Below are 14,988 nucleotides of genomic sequence, written 5' to 3'. Positions count from 1 at the left end.
CAGAAATCTGCCAGCAATGGAACATTATAGAGTCATAGGGAGTCATAGAGTGCAGAAGGAAGCCATTCAGTCTGTTGCGTGTTCTCCAATTCTCTGACAGAGCGTCTTACCCTGATCTTACCCCACATATTTAGCCCACTAATCCCCCTAACCCACACATCTTTGGACACTAAGAGGTAATTTAGCATGACCAATCCAACGAATCTGCATATCTTTGTGTGCACATTTTTTGAAGCCATACTGGTGAGCGCCCGACCAGTTGCTTCCAGCAAGAATGTTGGATTAAAGATTCAAATCCTTACCAGTGCTCTGAATGGAATAAGACTTTTTTCAGAAGTGGGACCAAGAGGAACATATGAAGACATTAGCCAAACTTAAGTTAGATTGTAACTTTCTTATACCACTAATAATTCTAAAGCTGTCAACACCAATTCACAAAAATGTCAGAGTGAAAGTGGATGAAATTACAAAGAGATAAGCTAAAGTAAAAGCATACTGACATGTTCAGGTGCAAGAGAACAACAATTTGAGATTCATGATTGGGTTCTAATCAAATGGCCAAATCACAATCACAAATTTCATATCTCTATCATGTTCAAAGCAAATGAAGCATTTGCTCAGTACCAATTCTCATCTGTTGGATGACAACACCAAATGGAACACAAGGTGTGTGGTAGCGAGCAGATGAAAATCTTTTGAAGGTGGTGAATATGAGGATCCTTTTCCTATGAGTGATGTTGATCATTTGCCCCATCAGGTTGATTACACAGAATCACAACATTGGATTCATAGGTCTAACTGCAGTTCAAAGGACTTTTGTATCTCAAAGACTATTTCTGTACTCAGAGGGAACAGCATTGAACTTTAAGAAATGACTTGATGTTTACATGTTTATATGGGGTTTATATATTGTTTATATGTTTGTTATTTAAAAAATAAGGTATTTTGTTAAAATGGGAAAGATCAAGTGTTCAATGTTTTTTTTTCATCTGTGTTTGATTCTGCTAGTCTGTTTCATTGATCTTTGTCTACTTGCTTGATTACTTAAGCATGTGGGTGGAGTTACATGCATAAAACTGGTAATATTCTGGAATTCCAGTCAAGCCATTAGATTAGAGACCCCATTGGTTGATGTAATGTTCAACAGTCTGTTTCATTGTTTTGAATATGCTAGTCTGGTTTATTGATCCATGTGTACTTGTTTGATTGCTTAAGCCTGTGAGTGGAGCTAGAGAATTAAGAACTGACACAAGACTGGGAATTAGAAAAGATCACAATATGTTTTGAAATCCTATAAGTTCAATGTTTTTAAAGTTCTATAAATAAATTGCTCAGATTTAGAACTACAGTCATCAGTGCATTGTTCTGAGATAGTGCAGTCATCTAAAATAAACAGCAACCCAGCTAATACATAACGGATGACAAAGGCCCTTCAGAATTGAGCTTATTCCTTCCAAGACCCCAGGCAAGATTGCACAGCTAGTGTCCAATGAAAGCTTTGTCATTCCAGACATGTCATCTGAGACAGGACAGCAGATTCGTCTCCCACAGAACCAAGGCCACTTTCCTCAGACTGCACACCAGCTCTTCTTCAGCTCTGCAAAGGAAAAGTGTTCACAAACACTGTGATGCTCTGGAAACCACTATTAACACTTGCCCCTAAAATCACGTTGACAACACTCTGAGTTTACCTGGCAGCTATTCTTTGCACCAGGCTAATATGTGATCTCTCCCACTAGCAAACAGTGGTGTCTAATGCCCTTTGCTGATTGCTGCACACTTCCGCATGGAGATTCACCATCAGATGACCCACCCTGAGAAAAATTTTATCCTTATCTCAATTTCAGGTGTCCCTCAGCTCTAGACCCGCACCCATCCTCTTAGCATCCATACTACCAAGTCCTCTCTGGATCTTATATGTTTCAATAAGATCATTTCCAGCTCTTCTGTACTCCAACAAGTATAAACCTAATGTGTTTAAACTCTACTCAAAAGATTTCCTCCTTCATCCCAGGAATCAATCTCGTGAACCTTCTCTGAACTACTCCAAATGCAGTTATATTCTTTCTTAAATAAGGAGACCAAAACTGTACACCATACTCTAGATGTGGTCCAACTGCAGCCAGGAGCAATTTGACAATGAAACACACAATACCATGTTATAGGGTCCCCAAATGACACGGGAGCCCCAAAATGAGAGCGATTGCTGTACTGCTAGAAACGCTTTTTTTCAATTGAGACAGTGAATGCTGTGCTCAGCTGTCTGCTGCCTGGTCTAGACAGTGAATGCTCTGCTTGGCTATCTGCTGCCTGGTCTAGATAGTGAACCGTCTGCTCGGCTGTCAGCTGCCTGGTCTCATCAAGACTTGCTGGTAGTTACCAGGATTTTAACCAAATGTGATGTGATAATCGTTTTAACAATGGAATGTTTTAAATATTTTGCAGCCTCTTTCAAAATGCAGAGTCAGTAATCATTAGTGACATTTCTGAGCAATTACTCTCACACAGCGTCAAAAGACCTAGAAGAGGCAATCTTGTATTATTCAAATTGAACATTGTTGCAACACCCTGACCAAACAAAGGTGACTTTTCAAGAGTTGGAACACAATGGTTGCATTCCACCACTATTCACAGATGTTCTTGAGATTTCCATTTATTAAAAACACTTTCAGCGAGAGCAGTGATCAGTGCTCCATGCTGCAGATTCACTATTAGATTCACCATCACTGACAGCAGTGAGCAGTGCTCATGCTGCAGATTCACTATCAGATTCGCTACCACAAATTCAGAATGGCACCCTGAAAAATTAACTTGTTTCATTTGCAAAACAGAAGGAGCATGTAGGAATTGTTACAATCGTCCACAAATTAATGTCCATGACAGAGGAGAAATGTTTTCTGTTGCTTTGTAGCTGAAGAGGGGCAAAGTGCAGTGAAGGCAGAATGAGCCCAAAGTGCCGAACAAAGTTCTCCATTCAGCTATGCACTGTGATTCTCATAAATAGATGTAACTTTTCAGAAAAGGCTTTCACATGCACAGGGTTTTTAAAAATTCATTTACAGGATGTGGACGTTGCTGGCTAAATCAGTATTGATTGTCCATATCTAGTTACCCTTGAGAAGGTGATGGTGAGCTGCCTTTTTGAACTGCTACAGTTCCTGAAGTGTATATACACCCACAGTGCTGCTAGGGAGGGAGTTCCAGGATTTTGATTCTGTGAAAATGAAGGAGCGGTGATCTATTTCCAAGTCAGGATGGTGCATGACTTGGATGGAACCTCCATGTGGTGGCATTCCAAGGTATCTGCTGCTCTTGTCCTAGATTTTAGTGGTCGTAGATTTGGAAAGTGCTGTCTGAAGAACCTTGGTGCATTTCTGCTGTGCATCCTGTTCTTTGATGTTCTGTTGAATGTTTGTGGGAGGGTTGGCAATCAAGTAGACTGTTTTGTCCACGATGATTTTGAACTTCTTGAGTGCTGTTGGATCTTCACAAGTGGGGAGTATTCCATAACACTCCTGACTTGTGCATTTGGTGGACAGGCTCTGGGGGTCAGGAGGTGAGTTACTCATTGTAGGCTTCCCAGCCTTTGACCTGGTCTTGCAACCACAGTGTTTTTATGGTTAGTCCAGTTGAGTTTCTAGTCAATGGTAACTTCCAGGATGTTGATAGTGGGGTATTCAGCGATGGTAATGCCTTTGAATGTCCTGGGGTGATGGTTAGATCGTCTCTCGATGGAGACCCAAATATTACTTGTCACCCGTCAGATCAAGCCTGGATATTGTCCAGGTATTGTGCATTTGGACATGGACTGCTTCACTATCTTAGGAGTTATGAATGGTACTGAACATTGTGTAATCATCTGCGAGCATCCCCACTTGTGAACTTATGATGAAAGGAAGGTCATTGATGAAGTAATTGAAGATGGTTGGGCCTAGGACACTACCCTGAGGAACTCCTCTAATGATGTCCTGAAGCTGAAATGATTGACCTTTAACCATCACACCATCTTTGTGCTAGGTATGACTCCAAACAGCAGAGAGTTTTCCCCCTGATTCCCACTGACTCCAATTTACTAGGGCTCCTTGATGCCGTACCAGGTCAAATGTTGCCTTGACATCAAGGGAAATCAATCTCACCTCGCCTCCTGAGGCTAAGATGGATCATTCACTTGGCACTTCTGGCTGAAGACTGCTGCAAATGCTTCAGTCATATCTTTTGCACCAATGTGCCATGCTCCTCCATCATTGAGATGGGGAGATTTGTGGAACCTTGTCTTCCAGTGAGTTTAATTGTCCAGCAATGTTGGGAATCTGGGAATGCTGCAATTACGTCAATTCCGCTGTCCAGCCAGAGGGGTAGAAGATGATCTTGCAGCCATTAACCCCTCTGCCAACATCATCTCCTGCAGGATACTTCCTGCAGGTGGTCCTGCAAGAGTCCTGTCGTTAGTACAACAGTTCAACACTCAATGAACTAAATTACACTAATGTGCTTCAACTTGCTAACTCTTCACTTCCCGTGTGTGTTTGCATATGTTTTATGTATCTGCTGGGTGCATCTTGTCAGGCATAGGACAATGTTGCAGCCTTCTTCATGCCTCCACTCACATTGATCTTAATTAACTTCCTTAGTGCTTTTCTCTATTCTATTACCTAAAATAACCTAGTTCAATGATCTTAACCTAAAATAAAAGCCTTATTCCACAATATATTCTCATAACACAATTACAGAGAGAAATACAATCAGGTGGCACCGGTGCAGACCCACAGTTAACCATGCATTTAACAGTGTTCCAATATTCTGGACACAAAGGGCCTGATTTTACCATTGCGAAAACATGGTAAAGTCGGGCATGAGGCCATTGCGTCTGTGTCCACGCAGATGGCCATTTTACCAAGGCTCAGGAATGGTCGTGATCCGAACCATGCCCAAAACTGGCACAACGGTGATTTAAACTTATTTGCATGCACTTAAATTGAATTAATGAACTGCTTGGCCAACTTTATCAGCATTTCCCCCTTTATCATTGCGTTCGCATGTCCAGGTTTGGGGCAAAACAGACATGCTTGGCAAAAGGTCTGTTTCAGGCATTCCAGATGTTGGAGATAAGTTCAGAGCTTCCAATGGCTCTCTGACTCAGATTGGTGGTGGTGGTGGTGGTGGTGGGTGGGAGCAGATCATTCTCTGGTTGGGGGGGTGCGCGGGAGAAGGGAGGCCTGATCATTCTCTGGTGGGGGAGAGGAGGAGGTGGGTCAGTTGTATCTCTGGAAGAGGGTGGGAAGGATAGATCGCTCTCTGGTGAGAGGGGGAGGGCAGAGAGAGGCCAGATTGTCATCTGGTGGGGAAGGGGGAGAGGAGGCGGGCCCGATCATTCTCTGATTGGGAGGGGAACGGAGGCCCAATCATTCTCTAGTTGGGGGGAGGGTGGTCAGATCATTGTCTGGTGGGGGGGGGGGTGGGGAACAGATCATTCTCTGGTTGGGGGGGCGCAGGAGAAGGGGGAGGCACAGGAGAAGGGAAGCCGATCATTTTCTTGTGGGGGAGGGGAGGGAGAAGGGAGGCCCGATCATTTTCTTGTTTAGGAGGGAGGGAGGAGGGAGGTCCGATCATTATCTGGTGGGGGCGGGCGAACTTTCTCTGGGAGGACGGGGGTGGTTTGGGGAGGCCTGATGCCTCATTATTCTTGTGGGGGGGTGCGGTGGGGGGGGGATAGAGTTAATTCTATCCTGTCACATTTCTAATTCTGATCATTCCTATTATAAATGCTACTTAGATTATATTTCACTTGCCATGAATGTTGTTTTTTTACCCCCCGTACACCAGCAAGTTCAGAAGAAGTAGAAATTATTTTATTACTATTTCCCAAATTACCTTCTAAACTTGGAAATGCAGCCCATAGAATTTACCGCAAGATGACTATTGCTAAACACAATTCCAAAGGTTGTTGAATCAAGCAATGGTTATTTGTACACAAACCTATATGTTTCATTACACAACTTCAATAAAGGCCTGGATATGTACCTCGGTGGATTTTGCAAGTACAGACAGCAGAGAAAAGGGATTTTACAGCTACAACAGTGCAAGTGCACTTAATTAGTGAGACTGTCAAAGTACTGGGCTATGAGTATATGGAATATACTGGGAAGGGGGGCCAGATGGATCTCTGGTAAGGGAGGTTGGGGGGGTCAGAGGCCAGATGGATCTCGGGAAGGGGAGGGGAGGGGATGAGGGAGGCCAGATGGATCTTGGGACTGGCGGGGAGGCCAGATGGATCTCGGAGGGGGTGGGGGGGAGGAAGGAGGCCAGATGGATCTTGGAGGGGGTGGGGGGGGAGGAAGGAGGCCAGAATGATCTCAGGGGGAATGGGGGCCAGGTGGATCTCAGAGGGGTGGGGGGAGGAAGGAGGCCAGATGGATCTTGAGGTGGGGAGAGGGGGAAGGGAAGCCTGATGGATCTCGGGGGGGGGGGAACCACTGCCACTCAGTGCGTAATCAGTGCGGGGGGCAAGGGGGCAGAGGGTTGCAATCAATCTGGGTAGCAGGGGGGTGGGTGGATAAATGGGCATGTTATGTTGTAGGGGTGGGGTGATTTCTGCAGGGACCATTGTTCTCGGGCCTCTTTATCCGCTTTGTGCGGCCTGGGAGTGATGTGACGGATGCGATTTTCAAATTTTTTTCTAACTGCGCATGCACAGTTCAAAGCTCCGATCATTTTGGGCATGCTAACTCCCACCCACAGTGCGATTCAGACTCGCAATTTTTTTTCAGGCTAAGTGCATATCGGGGCACCTGAAAGCATATTTCCAAGTCAGATCTGAATTGCATCCAGATTCAGCACTTCGAATGAAAATGGTAAAATCGGACCCAAAATGTATAAATTAGAAGAAGGGATGGAAAACAAAGAGGTGGAGAAACCAGCTGGTTGTTTCATCTGGCTCAGAAAGAGCCATTGAATTTTAAACACACCACTGACTTAGATAAACATGAACTCCTGATTGCCATTCCCAGCCTTTAAACAAAGGTACATGTTTCTTTGAGAAAATCCAAAACAAACTTCTTGATAGGTCTAATTACCAAGTGTCAAAGCTTGGTGGCTGTCTTGTCCAATGGCGAAGCAGAGAGGACATTGTGAGACAGTCACAGTAGCTGGCATGTGTGGGCACCGTGCCTTGGCTATGAGTGTATGTTATGGGGATTGGGAGGGCTACTGAGCGAGATACAGGTAGTTCAAGTGTTTGAACTACCTGCAAGGTTTTACGGTGAAGGAAAAAGTTAATGGGAGGCAATGGCACAATGATATTGTCACTGGACTAGTAATCCGGAGACCCAGGATCATGCTCTGGAGACCCAGGTTCGAATCCCACCGTGGAAAATGGTGGAATTTGACTTCAATAAAAAAAAATCTGGAACTAAAAGTGCAATGATGGCCATAAAACAATTGTCAATTGTCATAAAAACCCATCTGGTGCTCTAATGCCCTTTAGGGAAGAAAATCTGCCATTCTTACATGTGATTCCAGACCCACAGTAATGTGGTTGAATCTTAAAATTGCCCTCTGAAATGGCCTAGTAAGGCAATCATCTTAGGGACAGTTACTGATGGACAATAAATGCTGGCCCAGCCACTGATGTCCATGTCTCCTAAACAAGATGCCAGAGGTTAGGGACAGGAATGATGCTGGGGCAGTAGATGGGTACTCAACCTTACAGCTCCAATGCAGTCATTCATTTTCTTGTGATATTGAAGTCCAGTCCTCCTAATGATACTGCTGGAACTGACTGTCTCTGCCACTGCATCCTAGGCCTCTAACACCACACTAGCAGGTAGTCTCCGGCCAACCCTTGGAAAGAGGGTGGCCATCCTTTCTTCCGTGGTATCCAGCATCCGGGTCCACCCTTGTGCCCAGGAACCTTGGGGCAGTTCTTCCTGCAGCCATGTTGCTGGCTGGAATGAGAGTGGGTGCTAAAGGGAGTGTTTATAGGTTCTCCTGCTTGTAGAGGACTAACAGTGGTGCCTGACTCCAGCAAATCATGTCAGAAGAGCATTGGTCCATTTAAATGGGTTGAATGGGACATATTCAGCACTGCCAACATTCACAGGAACACTCTGGGTTTCCTGCTGGCCTGAGCAATTAGAGCCAATTCAGGAGAATTGCACCCTATACCTTCAAACAGATTTTGCTTTAGTTTTGCATGAATATTAGCATTGCTGACATTTAAAATCATCAGGGTTAATTAACTTTAAATAAACAGATTTAAATATGGGACTAACAGCTCTGAGGGGAAACATTTTGTGAGGCTCTCTCCCACATGAAGTCTTGCTAAATAATAATATGGTCTGGAGAAATGGCCGTAACATTCAACCCTCAAGCCCGCTCTGCCATTCGATTAGATCATGGTTGAACTGTCCCTCAATTGCTTTAGCGCCTATTATGCCACCTGCGCTGTCTGGCAAGACTCCACACTACATTGCAAATTGATCCCTTTGGAGCTTTTAATTAACATTTATATAACAGCAAGAATGTAATTGCTTTTTTTAATATATCTGTGGAAGTAAATCTAATTCCAAAGAATGAATGGTTATACTGATGGATGCAAGAGGCTGGGTGAAAATCGCTGGTATAATCATTTTAATCTGAAGCAATTTTCACTCCCGATTAACAACTGCTTAAATTCAATTAACATGTTCATTTTTATAAGAATTGGAAGATTCACTCTGTCTACCACTAGAAAATAACTGCATCTGTAAAATGTATCTAAATTTTTACTGTCACTAGATAGAAGGGGAAATGGTTATATGGATGCAATACAAATTCTGTTATGATTTTCTGAGGAATCTCCTCTTTTCAGGCTGATCAATTCAGGTGGCATAGTAGGCGCTAAAGGAGTTGAGGGACAGACCAGCCATGAAATAATAAAATGGCAGAACAGGCCTGAGGGGTGAATGTCCTACAATCGTTGCATTCCTCTGGTGTACACAGGATAGAACTGATCCATAGAGGCCAACAAGTTTGGGTTCAAAAGCCAATTAAAATTAGCTGCTGAGCTAAGAGAAGAATCGGCCATAACAAATTACAACCTAGTGACTTTTGCTGGGTACATGTTTGGACATGTGAGGACAGTGGTGAGAACAGCATTGAGGCTGTGATGCCATCTCCATGATAAAATAACTCGATTATAAACATTGTGATAGCTTCTTCTTGAAGAATGGTCATTTGAGCAAGGTGCCTGAGTCTGTGCTTCAGAAGAGAGGAAAGCTGGAGGGGGGTGGGGGTAGCACCTCCATCATTATTCAAGAAGCTTGAAATAATACATCCAATTCAAAGTCAGATGTCAGAAGCGTTATAAAGTGAACTGTTGTCATTAACCCATTGATTGGTCACATCTGTCAGTGTTTCACTATAGTTATAATGATGTCGGATAAATGATCAGATTAACAAAGATTGCTGCTTAGTTTCAGAAAAGTGAATGTGACTTCTTCATATACAACAGAGTAACAGTTCAGTCTTACAATAGTTTCTATAACATATCTGATTCTCAGGAGGGGTAGTTTACTTTCTCCAAAAAATATTTTTGGTTAAAATTGGATGTCTTGTTTTCAGGTTTAAGTATTACAATTTGCAATGACCCTGCACCCAATCCTGTTGAAGCAAGCAATTTGCAAACTTTCTGCATGCTGCTGGATGGCCAAGTGCCACACTGTACTGTATTTTGTTACATTCATTCTGAGGAAGCTGCTGCTTATGCAACTGGCTGTAAGGGGAAGGAACTTCCTGAGAAGAAAACAGCAGCAGGTGACTGTGGTAGCAAATGCTCACAATCTGGCCTGAGGAACCTTAAGTTATGAGTCAAGAAGCTCAGTGCTGTCTTCCAGGTAACCAAGGTCAGTGAATGTCTCTTTAAATGTGACCCCTCTGACTCACCGCTCCACCAATTTCTCACATTACTCAATGCACTACATGCCCTTCACTGAGTCCCCAACAGTCCAGACTGAGGCCTCACAGTCAGATGCTCCAGCTCATCCTTAAACGCCCACTCCCATACATTTCTTGTTGCTCCCAATGTCGTCCAGCTGGCAGACACATCCCAACACATTGCAGCACACTCACTTTAATCCCTCCCCATCTCTTGCAGTGTAAGGTGGCCCACAACAGGAGATGGGAGAAAGAGGGGGACAGGAATGTCTGCATCATGTAACACCCTTGGTGGCTACATTTTTGTTAATTTATTCATCCATGGGATGTGGCTGTTGTTGGCTCGGTCAGCATTTATTGCCCATCCCGAATTGTCCTTGAGAAGGTAATGGTAAGCCACCTTCTTGAACTGCTGCAGTCCACGTGGTAACAGGTACCATCGGCACCATGCTCATCCTGGCATGACAATGCTGGTCCTGTTGAAGAGGTGGTTCAGTTCAGTGACCAGTGCCTTGGTGAATCACAGATGCCTCAGGTATTCTTCCTGTTTGAGATGAAAGTAAGACAACTGTTCCCTGAATATCTTTGATGGATTTTAGAATTTTCCATGTCTCCCCTCCACCCCCCCCACCCCCAGTCGCATTGTTTGTGGCAGTGGTGGCAGCTCGCCATTAGCCAGCAGCAGGATCCTCCGGTCCCACCACTTTCTATGGAATTTAATGTTGGCAAGTGCGAGGTGGTCCACTTTGGTAGGAAGAATGGTAGGAAGGACTATTACTTACGTGGCCAAAAACTGCAGCAGGCGACGGTGCAGAGGGACCTCGGGGTCCTTGTGCATGAGTCGCAAAAACCCAGCTTGCAGGTGCAGCAGGTGGTCAGGAAGGCGAATGGGATGCTGGCCTTCATAGCGAGGGGGATTGAATATAAAAGTAGGGAGGTCTTGCTGCAGCTGTATAGGGCATTGGTGAGGCCGCAGCTGGAGTACTGTGTGCAGTTTTGGGCGCCGCACCTGCGCAAGGATATTTTGGCCCTGGAGGGAGTGCAGAGGAGGTTTACTAGGCTGATACCGGAGTTGAGGGGATTGAGCTATGAGGAGAGGCTGAATAAACTAGGCTTGTACTCGTTAGAGTTTAGAAGAATGAGGGGAGATCTCATTGAGACGTATAAGATGATGAATGGGATGGATAGGATAGAGGTGGAGAGACTCTTCCCGCTCAAAAAAGACAGTAGGACTAGGGGGCACAGCCTCAAGATAAAGGGGAGGCGGTTTAGAACGGAGTTGAGGAGGAACTTCTTCACTCAAAGGGTGGTGAATCTCTGGAATTCTCTGCCCGTTGAAGTGGTGGAGGCTGCCTCGCTAAATATTTTTAAGAAGCGGGTTGATGGGTTCTTGATAAGAGAGGGGATTAAGGGTTATGGGGAGAGGGCAGGAAAGTGGAACTGAGCCACGACAGATCAGCCATGATCTTATTGAATGGCGGGGCAGGCTCGAAGGGCTAGATGGCCTACTCCTGCTCCTATTTCTTATGTTCTTATGTTCTTATGTCTACAGGACTTCCCACTGTTCGTAGCAGGAAGTTAACCCTGCACCACCTTCTGTGGATACTTACAGTGTGCCCTCAGTTCCATTCCTCTGTTGTGTTGTAAAGCCAGAGAGAATACCACCATAGCCCCCATAACTGTAGCATCTGTGATTCACCAAGGCACTGTAGCAGCTTCTTAGTACACTCCATTCAGTGAACTTGCACAGTCCAAATTTGCAGAACCTGTGCCAGATCAACCAAAGAGGCTTTTTGTTGCCATAATCTGTCCAAAGCTTCCGGCACATACTGGGCACTTCCAAACGAGCACTCTTACCAGCATGAGGCACCATATGGGCCACACCTGGAGTAACCGGAAGGACTCCACCCGTCAGCTTGAGTGCCCCTGGCTTCAAACCAGAGTTGAATTTTGCAGCTCTCGCCTGTTCACTTATATGGCGAGACGTTTTGGACCAATCTTTATTTAACCAGGCACAGACAAACAACCTTAATGCGAGTGCATTAATCTCTCTCAACAATCAATGATCATCAAAAGGTTAACCACAGTGATGGTTACATGGAATGGCCCTCTCGTTTTGCTTGAGGGAGTTACAAGTTGAGACTGCTGAATGTAAAGTAATATCCTGCAGATTGATGATTTAAACTTGGACAGCTCATTCAGTTTATTCAAGCAGCAACAAATGAAATCTGAACTAGAAAACAATGTATGAAACACATTCTAACTTATTTCAATCATCTTCTGTTGGGGGGCTGGGGGGAGGGTGTTGGCGGGGTAGTGAACGGTCAGTGAGGTGTATATGAGAAAAATCACTTCTGAGCATAGTATCAAGGAGGATGTTTTTTTTCAAAGTGACCTTGATAATAGTCTGATCCTGGGATGTTGATGTAAAAAATATCTCCAAAGGCACACATGAAAGAGACACAATGGGCAGAATTTTTCAGCCTCTCTCAAGTGAGACCGTAAATTCCACCCTTGAGGTCAAAGTACATTTCCTTTGTCCACCCCTCACCCATTCCGATTCTGTGGTGCGTGGGACGGTAGAATTCTGGCAAATGTATTCCAAACATTCCTGGAGAGATTAAAAGGCTTCCTCCATCAGATATTCAGCGGGCACCGACATCTCATCACACCAACCCCATTTACAACAGTTCTACATAAGCATTGACCTGGGAGATCCCTACCTTCACCTGCTGTGGATCTTCAGCTGTGAGGTGCTCACCAGTGAATGATCCAAATGCCTGTCTATTTAGTGACACTACCGAGGTGTGAATATCTGCGTTGGTGATGGGTGCAGGTAACAGCCGTGACACCTCTTCAACAGTTGGGTCGGAGAAGTCCCCTTAAGTGTTGTTGGAGTCCGGTGTGTCTGAGGATGGTCCAGCCTGATCCGCTGGCCAGCCTGCAAGAGAAAGGGATTTGGCATCAGTGTATCACAGGGGAGTTGGAGGGAACATTGATTACTCACTTGAGATTTGAGGAATGATAGCACATCTTGAGGATTCTCACATATCTCCGCTGCCCCCACTTCATCAGAAGCGCAGGCACAGTTTTCTTCCTCCGCGGCCAGCTCAGGGGTTTGCTCCTCAAAATGTGTGAGGGTTCTGAACTTGGGCATGACTCCAGCTGGCTGTGCCTGCTCATGTCTGCAGTGGTTGAATTTGCCCTGTAATGACATAGAAAGGAAGAGCATAGGTGGGAATGTTGACATTTAAGATGAAGTGGATCTTGGGTGGGAGCTGGAATGTGTGGAGCATAGTAGCTACTGGGGAACATGGTGATTTTGTGTGTGTGGGGTGGGGGGGGGTGGAACCAGGTGCATGGTGTTGATAAAGGCCAAGATGGCTGAGAGAAAAGATTGGGAGTATGAGGGGTGTATGAGAGGGTCCACGGAGAGACTGAGAGTGATTCGCTTACTTTGGCTGAGCAAAGAAGGTTAGTCATCTTCTTCCAACACTGCTGACCAGTCCTCTTCTGGAGTGTGCTTGCACTGACCAGGGCTGCCACTGCATCCCAGGCTGGAGTGGAAGGCCATGCCCTGGAGTACGGGTAAAGTGTATCCTGTCTCTGCTCCATTCCAACCAGTAACCTGATGAAGGCCCCCTTCAAAAAGTGAGGTGCTGCCTTCTTGGCTGCCATCTCCTGCAGTCGTTGTGGGGTAAGTTCTGGGGAGCTCCTCAGTACTTGCAGCAGTTAAACTGTTAGATGGGCAAATCAGAAGGAACATGCCACAGGAGCAGCGTGATTCTCGTGGGCATAAAAATTATTCCTAATGGGGCATAAGATTTGGCCTGAAAATACACCAGCACTGTCGGTGGGAATCACTCTGTTTTTCACACTGGAACCAACACTCCGCCAGTTTTTGGTGCGATTTGATTTGATTCGATTTGATTTATTATTGTCATATGTATTTGTATACAGTGAAAAGTATTGTTTTTTGTGTGCTATGTATAGTGCCAGAAGATTGGAGGTTAGCGAATGTTGTCCCATTGTTTAAGAAGGGGAACAGAGACTTCCCCGGGAATTATAGACCGGTGAGTCTTACTTCTGTTGTGGGCAAGGTTTTAGAAAAAATTATTAGGGTTAGGATTTATGGTTATTTGGAGAGTAATGAATTGATTAGAGATAGTCAGCATGGTTTTGTGGAGGGTAGGTCGTGCCTTACTAACCTTATTGAGTTTTTTGAGAAAGTGACCAAAGAGGTGGATGGGGGTAAGGCAGTTGATGTGGTATATATGGACTTTAGTAAGGCGTTTGATAAGGTTCACCATGGAAGGCTTCTGCAGAAATTGCAGATGTATGGGATTGAGGGTGATCTAGGAAATTGGATTAGGAATTGGCTGGCGGATAGGAGACAGAGGGTGGTGGTTGATGGTAAGTATTCAACATGGAGTTCAGTTACGAGTGGTGTGCCTCAGGGATCTGTTTTGGGGCCACTGCTGTTTGTAATTTTTATAAGTGATCTGGATGAGGGTATAGTTGGGTGGATTAGTAAATTTGCTGATGACGCCAAAGTCGGAGGTGTGGTAGATAGTGAGGAAGGGTGTCTTAGTCTACAGGAAGACTTGGATAAGTTGCAGAGCTGGGCCGAGAGGTGGAGGATGGAGTTTAATGCGGAAAAGTGTGAGGTAATTCACTTTGGTAGGAATAACGGATGTGTAGAGTATAGGGCTAACGGTAGGACTCTGAATAGTGTGGATGAACAGAGGGATCTAGGTGTATGTGTACATAGATCCCTGAAAGTTGGGAATCAAGTAGATAGGGTTGTTAGGAAGGCATACGGTGTCTTGGCGTTTATTGGTAGGGGGATTGAATTTAGGAGCCGCAGCGTCATGTTGCAACTGTACAAAACTCTGGTGCGGCTGCACTTGGAGTATCGTGTGCAGTTCTGGTCCCCACATTACAGGAAGGATGTGGAGGCTTTGGATAGGGTGCAGAGGAGGTTTACCAGGATGTTGCCTGGTATGGAGGAGAGGTCCTATGAGGAGAGACTGAGGGATTTGAGGTTGCTTTCGTTAGAAAGAAGGCGGCTACGAG

At 45.0% G+C, this 14,988-nt stretch overlaps 1 protein-coding gene across 1 annotated transcript in view; it reads right to left on the bottom strand.

The window, feature by feature from the left end:
• Positions 1–1,181: 1,181 nt before the first annotated feature.
• Positions 1,182–14,988, bottom strand: part of LOC145350865 (uncharacterized) — a 191,342-nt gene continuing 177,535 nt past the window's right edge. Inside the window, exon 6 of the mRNA XM_080200252.1 lies at positions 1,182–1,597. Within this exon, the coding sequence (XP_080056378.1) occupies positions 1,592–1,597 (6 nt within the window). The 3' untranslated portion in view covers positions 1,182–1,591. The remainder of the gene's footprint in view (positions 1,598–14,988) is intronic.

Source organism: Carcharhinus amblyrhynchos, chromosome 12 (assembly GCF_965287045.1).
Source record: "Carcharhinus amblyrhynchos chromosome 12, sCarAmb.v2.hapA, whole genome shotgun sequence".
NCBI lineage: Eukaryota > Metazoa > Chordata > Chondrichthyes > Carcharhiniformes > Carcharhinidae > Carcharhinus > Carcharhinus amblyrhynchos.
This window is presented reverse-complemented; position numbering and strand designations above follow the sequence as displayed.